Below are 10,873 nucleotides of genomic sequence, written 5' to 3'. Positions count from 1 at the left end.
CGGGAGCATCCCGCCCTCTCGAACAATGGGGCGCCGCGCCGCACCCGGGTGGGGACTGGGCTGGAACCCCGGCGATGGGCGAGGGCGACAGCAACAAGGATGTAGAGTGCAGCATTGCCTCTGCTGCCCAAGAGAGCCCGGCCTCGGCCCTGCGAGGTCTGCGCTGCCATTCCCATTTCAGAGATGGGGAAACTGAGGCCCTGGTTGAGGGCCTCATTGAGCTAAGACCCACGCCCTCCCCAGGCACCTGCTGTGGGCCAAGCTCGGTGCCATGCAGGCCAGGGCATCTAGAGACCGGAAGGAGCGAGCTTCCTGCACGGGGCAGACGGACTCACACGCACTGTCCCCAAAACCCCGGGGGAAATAGGGCCGAACGGGTGAAACCTCAGCTGCTTGCCTCTTGCCGAGTGGTTGTGTGCCCAGAGCGCGGTTTTCTCACCTCTAAACTGAGGATGTTAACTCCACCCCCACCCTCCACACAGAAAGCTGCTGTAAGAATTGTGCTCTGAAAGGGCTTACCCGCAGTGCCGGCCCCAGTAAACCCGTATTCGTGCGAACTCCTCTCCGTGGACGGGGCTAGGACAAGCCCCTCGCACGGCCCGGTGGTGTCCCGAGAGCCGCCAGCCTATGGCAGGGTGGGGTGGGTCTGAGAGCAGAGCTTGACCCCGGGTGACACTCAAACCCTGACCGAGCCTCGCACCATCCGCCCAGGACCCAGCGCTTTCTGGGGCGCCGCAGCCTCCGCTCGCTCGGCAGCTCAGAGGGAGCCAGACGGGCGGGTTTGTCATCTGACTGGGCTTCATCCCAGCCCCGCCGCCAGCCCATTCCTGGCCCCGCTAGGTGATGCTTGCCTTTGTGCGTGGCTCCCCATTCGTCTCTGGCCTCCAACCAGGGGGGCAGGATGAGATTTGCGTGTGAAACTGCATCTATGTTAATGAGGAAATGAATTTATTTACCTGCAGGAGTAATGAGTGGGTGGGGAGAGGATAGGTACATGTTTGTGTATAAAAGCATAAACATCCTTGTGAGTCTGTGTGTATGAATATTACATGTATTTGTATGAGCTTATGATATGGGCGCTATTATCTATTTGTGTATGTTGTGCACTAGGATGTGTCTTATGTGTATTTTCTGTGTTTGTTTCATTTGTGAGTATTTATGAGTGTTTTGGTAGGTCTGTCTATGTATGTAAGGGGGAGGGCAAGATGAGAGAGGTGGGTGTAGGTAATCTGGCTTCAGAGCAATATTTAGCAAACACAAAGCAAGATTGTTTTCACTTCTCTCAGGATAAACACGTCATGCCCTCCCAATATTCTCTGGCTGATTCTTCCTCTCCCTCAAACCTCAACCAAAGTACCATATCCTCTAAGATTTTGTGGTTCTCTGAGTGAGAATTAGTTTCTCCATCCCTATTTTCCCACTGTCCTTTGTTTATTCATTGATTACAACCCTGGTCCATCAATCTATCTCTCCCCTGCCTCTTCCTAAAAGGATTAAGGATGGCTTTCAGAAATATACACAAGATAAATTGAACTTCCCACACAGCTTTATTACTTCTCCCAGGCATGCATCTGCCTACTACTAAAACTACTAGAACTTTCGACTTACGTCTGTCTCTGTCATTGGGTTACTCTCTCTCTGCTCTCACACACGCAGGGGTAATACATACATGTGAGTGTTAATCCATGCTGGTTAAATTGAATTAAACTGAAAAGTAATCCATGTGCTATGGGAAGAGCTTGTATCTTTAGAGTCAGACAGATCTGGGTCATGACTGCCAGCTGTGCAACCTTAGAAGAAACTTTGCACCTTTTTGCACCTCTCAGTTTCCTCATCTCTAAAATGGGACCGATCAATTCTGTCTTACTTAGCTGAGAGAATGTTTTTACAGAGCCTGGCACATGGAAGATGCTAGACCCGTGTAGGTTCGTCTTTTATGTGTACCAGTGCTGACTGTGAGCCTTGCTGGCTGAAGAACCACAGCAGAACCTCTGTCCCGTAACTTCCCCATCAGGAGACGTGGCTTGACAGGTGCCCTACCAGGTAGTCCCAAGCAATAGCTGAAAATGCTGGGTTGACCTTCAGCTGTGCTACCTCCAAGATTCTCTGGCAGAAGGAGAGAATTGCTGATGCAGCTTCCTTGCCTGGAGAAAGACTAGAAGACCTTGCCGAAGTGATCCGGGCCAGCTCTGGGCCTCACACAGGGATCATCCATGCTTCTACCATGAGTTAATTACCGTGTAATATGTGCAGAGATATTAAATTCTTTTGAAAGGCAACTTAAGTGTATTAATGTTACTCATTCAACATTTAACTCTTAAATTTATTGCTCTGCCTTTAACTCTAAACCGTAAGATGATTTTTAACAATTTTCTTAGGGATAATACTTTACTCTGTGTTTTAAAATCAGAAACACCTTAAGTATCCAACATCAGAAAAAAAGTATTGTATCTTCAATTTAATCATATAAAGTCATTGTAAGAGTGGCTAAGAAGACCATATAACAACTAGTAATACTAGATCACTGATCTCTGACTAGGGGCTAGACATTATACTAAGAGATACACATGAAATATTTTGTTGAATTCTAAGAAAACCCCCAGGAAGTAGATACTGTTATTATCCCAATTTCACAGATAGGGAAACTAGGGCACAGAAAGATTAAGCCACTTGCCCACGCTCACTTAGTAAGGATGGCTGGCTCTAGTGGTTCCCTTAACAACTGCGCTATAAAGGAAAAATGCTTATGATATGATGTTAAGAAGAAAAGAGAAAATAAAAATTATAGTCGTGACTCTGTGTAACTAAATGTTGACTGGCACTTTCTGTTGCTCCAGAATTGCAGCCAAGGCTCAGGGCTCTAAAGAGAGCTGTCAACCTACCCATGACCCGTGGGCCCAGGACTTAATGAGGGGGCCACAGAACAGCAGGGGTCAGGGAGGGCCTTGTCTGAGTCCATGAGCAGCCTGGCCTTTCTCCTGTAAGGCAAAGGGCCCCATCTGATTCCTCCTTGTACGCTCAGCACCGAGCACAGTGTCAAACACACAGAAGTGGCTCAAGGAGTGTTTATAGAGCTAAATGGAATTGTATAATGGGACAGACACTGTTCCAGGAGTTTTGCATTCGTAAAGCATTTATTCCCCAAAGGGAAGGCAATCACCGGTACTTAAAAGAAAAGGAAACTGAGCTTCTGAAAGGTCAATAAGGGACTTGCCCAAGATCTGTCCGACTCCAAAGCCCAGGCTCTTCTCTAGACCCCACAGTCCTTTAATGTGGCCACTGTGCAGCACATAGTAGGGGGTTGATGAACACATACTGAAAGATAGTGTCCATGCACACCAAACCGAGCTCTCCTGCTAGAGCAGAATGGAAGAAAAGAGAAGCGTTGGGGAGTAAGAAAAGAAGGCATAATAATATAATAGATGTGGCTCAGCAAAATAACTTCATCTCCCAGATTCCAGTAAAACACGAAAACTTTGCCCCTTCTGGTTTCATTGAGACAGCAGTGCTGACACGGACTATTTCTAATCCTGCCGGAGGCCAGCCACATATCAGATGTGGCTAAATGCAAGGTTTGGCATCAACGTTAGGATTATTAGAGCCACTATTAACAAAGTCTGCCTGGAAAAGGACACAGACAACTCACAGGGAAATACAAGTGGCTAAGAAGCATGAAATACCTGTACTGTACATTAAACTTAAGTAATCAAAGATTTGCAGATTGAGACAACAAGTTATCATTGTTTAACCTACTAGTTTGGGAAACATTTAAAACAACTGGTAATACTTGTTGCTGGCAAGGGAGTGCCTCACGCTGTTGATAGGAATGTAAAGCGATAGAACCTTCCCAGACTAGAAGACCTTGCCGAAGTGATTCAGGCCAGCTCTGTGCCTCACCCAGGGATCATCCATGCTTCTACCGTGGGTCCTGAAAAATGCTTGTACTCTTTTGACTCACTTCCACTTGTAAGAATATATCCAAGGAAAATAAATAAGCAGACGTAAATAAAGATTTACGTACAAAAACGTTCATCAAAGTGTTATTGATAATAGTGAATATTAGAAAAAAATCGAAACTGATAATAAGGACTAGGTTAAATACTTTGTGGCCTAGGGACTCCCTAGGTTGGATTCATATACGTCTATAAAAAATGATACTCATGAAGGGAACTCTTTGTGAAAAAATGGGTTACGCTATACACCTCTTTTAATGATCAAAATCTGGACACACAGCACCCAAGGAGGACCAATATGTAGAGCAACATGAACTCTTATTTATAACTTGTGGAAAGGCAAAATGCCACAGCTACTTGGGAAGACTCACCCTATGATCCAGCAGTTATACTCCTTGGTACTTGCCCAAAGGAGCTAAAAATGTATGTGCACGTCAAAACCTGCACACAGATGCTTATAGCAACTTTATTCATAATTGCCAAAACTTGGAAGCAGTCATGATGTCTATTAGTAGGTGAATGGATAAATAAACTGTGACACATCCAGACAACAGAATATTATTCAATAATAAAAAAAATTAGCTGGCCTGGCCATTGTGGCTCAGTGGTTGAGGGTCAGCCCATGAACCAGGAGGTCACGGTTTGTTTCCTGGTCGGGCAGGGCACATGCCCAGGTGGCAGGGATCAGGGGTGTGGGAGGCAGCTGATTGATGTTTCTATCTCTCTATCCCTCTCCCTTCCTCTCTCTAAAATAAATAAAAATATATTTAAAAAACAATTAGCTCGCCCTAACCGGTTTAGCTCAGTGGATAGAGCATCGGCTTGCGGACTGAAGGGTCCCAGGTCGATTCTGGTCAAGGGCATGTCCCCTGGTTGCGGGCACATTCCCAGTAGGGGGTGTGCAGGAGGCAACTGATCAATGTTTCTCTCTCATCGATGTTTCTAACTCTCTATCCCTCTCCCTTCTTCTCTGTAAAAAATCAATAAAATGTATTTTAAAAAAAAACACAAAACAATTAGCTATCAAGCCATGAAAAGACATGAAGGGTCTTAAATGTATATTACTGAGTGAAAGAAGCCAATTTGAGAAGGCTGCATACTGTATGATTCCAATTATATGGCATTCTGGAAAAGGCAAAACTATGGAGACAATAAAAAGATCAGTGGTTGTCAGTTTTTGTGGGAGGGAGAAGAGAGGGATGAATAGGTGGGATACAGGAATTTTAGGGCAGTTAAAATACTCTGAATAAGGCTAAACGACCATCCAACCAGCCAGTAGGTATGACATGCACTGACCACCAGGGGGCAGATACTCAACGCAGGAGCTGCGGAGCTGCAGTGACTTGGCAGCGGTGGTTCTTGGGTGATACACCCCGGAACCAGAGAGGAAGAAGCCCAATTCCGGGATGCGTCACCTGAGAACCATTCTCTCACAATCTGGGACCCCTCAGGGGATGTTGGAGAGCTGGTTTTGGCCCGATCCCCGCAGTCCAGGCCGAGGGACCCCACCTGCTGGAGGGACCTGCTCACTCCGCAGATGCCCTTTGAGCCATGGCACCACCCCAGGTGCAGCCAGCCGGGGAGGGACTGCAGGAGGTTGGCTCTCAGGTGTGTCTGGCCCGTCTCGCCCAGTCCTGCCCCCCTGGCCACCTTCTAATTAATTTCCTTTCAAAGTGCACGAATCCGTGCACCAGAGCACTAGTATTATAATGATGGATATGTGTATTATACATTCATCTAAACCCACAGAATGTACAACTCCAAGAGTGGACAATAATGTACACTATCGACTTTGGGTGAATATGATGTTTCAATATGGTTCATTAATTGTAACAAATCTATTCTCTGGTGAGGATGTTGATGATGAGTAAGGCTATGTATGTGTGGGGGCAGGGGGTATATGTACCTTCCTCTCACTTTTTGCTGTGAACATAAAACTACTCTAAAAATATAGTTTTATTTAAAAATAGGCTTATACTATGATCCCAATTATGTAAAACAATGTGTGAATATATATATTAAGTAGAAGACCAAAAGAAAATACACCAAAACATTAACAATCTTGTCTCTGAATGATTGCATTTATGGGCATTTACATTTTTTTCCCCTTCATACTTGTTTGTTTGCATTTTCCAAATTTTTTTAGGATGACTACGTATTGTTTCAAGAATCAGGAATAACCAACAATAGAACTCATTTAGGTCTGGACGTAAGTCTGCCAACCACATACTTGATCTACCTCCATGGTATCTTTTTAAGATGATGAGGAGGAGAAAGCCTTAAGTCATAAATTCACATTAATTGCAAATCGCCTTCCCCATACAATGAAGCTAAATATTGAAATCCTCCTTCAGAGACCTTCTGGTCTAAAAATAAGCTCAGAAAAGCATTTGCTGCGGTTCTTGGAGATCTGCTGCAGGACGTCATTCACAGTGGGCACCCAGTCAAACCCTTGCTCGTCATCAGTGTTGGCTGCAAAGCAAAGAATTTGAACCATTGCGGGGAGGAATGAAGCCAGAGCTTCACAAATAACTCTTTCCCTTAGGTTGCTATAATTGTAAGAAAGGGGACTTACTGACAGGTGCAAAAGACACGGAGGTTTCCCAACCATTACCTCAGCTAAGCTTTGCAACCACTCTGGGGGGAAGGTAGTAATAACAATAATCATGACTAACATTTACTGAGCACTTGTTATATGCCAGGCACCAATGCTAAAGAATTCACGCACATTATTCCTTTACTCTTATATTATGAAGTAGAAGGAGTTATTGCCTCCACTTTATATGTTAACACACTGCCACTCAAATAAGTCCAATGATTTGCCCAAGGTCACCAAACTATCAATGAAAGGACTAGAATTCATAGCCATTTATTTAGACCTCAAGTCCAGAGTAATGTCCACAACTGCTTACTGAACTTCTTCAACTTTTTTTTTTTAATTCAATAAGACCAGTCTTCACTTGTGGTCTTATTTTTTCTTTTTCTTTTATCTTTTATGTTTTTATTGATTTCAAAGAGAGGGAGAGGGAGTAAGGGATAGAAACATCAATGATGAGAGAGAATCATTGATCAGCTGACTCCTGCACGCCCCTCACTGGGGATCAAGCCTGCAACCCCAGGCATGTGTCCTGACCAGGAATCAAACCATGAACTCCTGGTTCAAGGGTTGACGCTCGACCACTGAGATACACCAGCCAAGCTAAACTTCTGCAACTTTGATTATTTTTATTGTTATTCTTATTAGGAGTTTAATAATAGAGTACTGTGCTCAATCCTGGTCTTTCTAGCTGTATAACCTTGGACAAGTCACTTTAGCTTTGTGTCTCTACTTCCTGTCTCCTCTGCATAATGAAGGTCATAATATCTATCTCATAGGACTCAAGTTCAAACAAAACAATGTATATAAAATGTTGAGCCAAAGCCTGCCCCAAGTAAATGCTCAAAAGACATTGGGACATGTCTGATTTTCCTGAACCTCGTCTCCTCACAAGGCCAGGAAAGTACTATGTCCTTGGGGTTCAGTGCCCAGAACTTCTAGATTCTCAGAGGAGCACCACTCCCCAACCTGCTTCCATGCCTCTTGAAGAGCCTCCTTCACTGGAGTGGGTACCTGTCATTGAAATGTGTACCTAGCTTCTAGGGCTGTGACAGGAATGGCCACTTGACTCCTAAAGTGCCCAGGTCTTTCGGACTAAGATGCTCTTTGTTGAACTGTTTTGAAGTAGCCATGCTGATTTCATGCTGGCTTCCTAGGGCTGGAGGGTATGGAAACCCAGTCCTAAAGGAGAAATTGTTTCTCTGGAAAAGACACAGAAAGAGAAAATATCAGAGCTGGGTTCAAACCTGTCCTTGTGCAGATGACAAACCAAGACGCAAAGAAAAGGGCCTTGACAAGGTCCTCACCACACATCAGCAGCAGACCTGACATCAGATGCAAACCCTCTGACTCGCGGGCCACCATCAGAACCAAATCATGTCTTACAGAGGAGGCAGGTGAGGGTCAGCAAGGGACCTACAGTTGGTTGGCTGGAAATCCAAGCGCCTGTCTTCCCAGCCACACACTGCCCTCTGACTTCCCAACCTGGATTCTCATGTCACCGGGCTCCCTCTCCAGAAATTTGCCTCCTGAACTCACAGAAATGGTGTCTTGCTGCCAGCGTTTGATCAATGGCCAAGGCAGTATTTTAAATGATGGCAATAATCAGAGTCTGCTCTCGGGCATCAGTCAGGAATCGGGAATGGCAAAATCTTCCAAATTAGGCCACGTTAGTGTAAGGGAACTAGAAACAACATCTTTCCCATTCCATCAGGCCTAAATTAGATCAGCCCTGAAGAGGGTCCTGGGAGAGCAAGCCTGCTCTCAGGCCTGTGGGTCTGACTTCCTTTTTCACACAATCGCTGCACTTTTCTTATGACCGTTGAGTGTTTATTAGGTGTGTGCAATGCCTCAAGTGCAGCCCAGAATTTGTAATTGGATGTAATCCGGAGCCACATACTGGCAGCACTACTTCTTTCTTTATTTTGTTTTTAAGATATTTTCATTGATTTCAGAGAGAAAGGGAGAGGGAGGGAGAGATAGAAACATCAATGATGAGAATCATTGATTGGCTGCCTCCTGTGCGCCCCCCACGAGGGATCAAGCCTGCAACCCAGGCATGTGCCATTGACGGGAATCAAACCTGGGACCCTTCAGTCCGCAGGGCGACGCTCTATCCACTGAGCCAACCCAGCTAGAGAAGCACTACTTCTTTAGAGACAAGAACCTTGGGATGTCTGCCATCTGCTTCCATGTTGGATAATGAGTCTATGAATCAGCTAAGGCGGGCTTCCAACCCCGAGTCTGTCTCCCTTCAAGGTGAAATGGTCCTATGGGAAAAGTCCATAATCTAGTGGGCCTGGTGCCCTGCTTCCAGCCTATGTGACCTAGGCAGCAGTCAACCTCTATATACTTCAGCTTTGCCCGCTGTAAAGTGTGCACACATGTTTGGTCTACTCATTCTGTGCTAGGGGAGTCATTCATTCATCAGAAATGTATTAAGAGCTGATCTGGAGATACTCTGGTGAAAAGAAGTGTGTCCTGAACTTGTGCTTACAATGTATTGAGTGGAATAATCAATTCGAAAATTAATGGGTGAACAAGCAAGGTATTTACCGATTATGGTAAATGTTACAAAGGAGATTAAAAGGGTGTTGTGACACAGAATAACTGGGAGACGTTCCTTTAAGGTGATCAGGGAAAGCCTCCTTGAGGATGTAACATTAAACTTGAAATCAAAAGAAGGAGCTGGCTCTGCAAAGACCAGAGGAAGAGCCAATGTGGGACTATGAGGAGGGGAAGAACTGGAAAGGAGACCAGAGCGGAGGAAGCGTACCAATGACAGAGAGAGTGGTGTGAGATAGGGTAGGAGCTAGTTATGCAGAGCTCCGGAGCCATGTCAGTAGGCTAGATTTTCTTCTATCAGCAATGAGATGTCAAGGGAGGGTTCTCGGGAGGGAATGAAGGTGGATCACAGGGCGGCAGGACAGGAGCATGGGAACCAGTGAGAAGGCCAGGTTGTTCAGGTGTGAGAAGATGGTGGCCTAGACTGGCCTAGAGGCAGACTGAGGATATATTTTAGACATAGAATTGTCAAGACTTGTTCTTGGATTGGGTGTGGGTGACGGAAGGAAAGAAATTAAGAATGATTCCCAGATTGGTGCATCAATGGGATCACTCATTCATCCAACAAACATCAATTCAGCACATATATGTTGCAGATAAATAAGGGGGTGAAGTTCAAAGCTTAGGAGAAACCAGAAAATAGGCAAATTTCTACATCTAAGTAGGTGCAGTCAATGTTAGAGAACATCTACTTCTGTTCAGGAAGAAGGATCAAAGAACTCTCCCAGGGGAGGGGAATTTGAACTGAGTTTTGAAGGAGGGACAGGAAGATGGAAAAGGCTTTGGGCCATAGAACAGAGTTTTGAAGTAACAACAACAATAATAATATCGTTGTGGCAGTAGCTGAGATTTGTGAAGTCCTAACAACGTGCTAGGTATTGTAAGCACACACTAACTCATGTAATCCTCACGTGGGAACTCTGAGGCACAGTTAACCTCTGTCACATGATTTGCCAAAGGCCACACAATCTTACTCCAGGCTTCAGTCTCGTGCAGTTTGGCTCCAGAGGCCACACTCTAACCATGACACAGCCTGCCTCTCCGTGGGAGAGATCTGCACCTTAAGGGGTGGACAAGGGCAGAAAGTATAGGGTGTAGGAGGGTAGGAGTCGATGAAGGTGAGATAAATGACACGAAAGTATTTTTCAAACGATAAAGTACCGCCCCCAAGCAGATTATCATCGCTATTATTAAATAACCACCTTCCCCTCTGTGGGAAACAGGCTTCTCAGCAGTGTCTCTGGATGTTTGGCCCTGGAGGACAGTGGCTGCTTGGGGGGAGCGGGGAGGAGGCAGGGGGACATCTCAGGAGAGGATGAGTTAAAGTGAGTCAGACTGTGACTTGGAAAGCAGCAGGTGTGGGTTCCACCCTAGCTCTGCCCTAACTCATTACATGGTTTTGGGTGAGTTGTTTCTCCAGCCCGGTCTTCCCTCTCCGGAAGATGGAAGGAGGGAAGAGTGGGGATTCTAAGGGCTTCTCCAGCCTTCACATTTTGAACAGTTGCTGCTGCTATTGATGCTCTGCTTCTCTACTGGACAAAAAAGGAATGTCTGCTTTGGGCCCTAAACCAAAGCAAAACGCCACCTTGGATGGAAGTGGCACCTTCCAAAAGCAGGACCCCTGCTGGATGGGCAGTCAATGGCTTATGTCACCTGAATCCACAGATCTCCAAGTTAAATACCTGTCATCCCTCCTATCCCTGCCAGGACGCTGGTCTCCAGGCCCCTTAACTCCAGCCCTTCCTGTCCCTTTCAGTTC

General features: G+C 45.7%; 1 protein-coding gene across 1 annotated transcript in view; it reads right to left on the bottom strand.

Moving 5' to 3' along the window:
* MEGF9 (multiple EGF-like-domains 9) overlaps window positions 1–6,450 on the bottom strand; it is a 90,075-nt gene extending 83,625 nt beyond the window's left edge. The window contains exon 1 of the mRNA XM_005879223.2: window positions 6,312–6,450. Within this exon, the coding sequence (XP_005879285.1) occupies window positions 6,312–6,450 (139 nt within the window). The remainder of the gene's footprint in view (window positions 1–6,311) is intronic.
* Window positions 6,451–10,873: the final 4,423 nt, after the last annotated feature.

This window comes from Myotis brandtii, unplaced genomic scaffold (assembly GCF_000412655.1).
Source record: "Myotis brandtii unplaced genomic scaffold, ASM41265v1 scaffold589, whole genome shotgun sequence".
NCBI lineage: Eukaryota > Metazoa > Chordata > Mammalia > Chiroptera > Vespertilionidae > Myotis > Myotis brandtii.
Note: the sequence above shows the minus strand (reverse complement) of the source record. Positions and strands in the feature narration are given on the sequence as shown.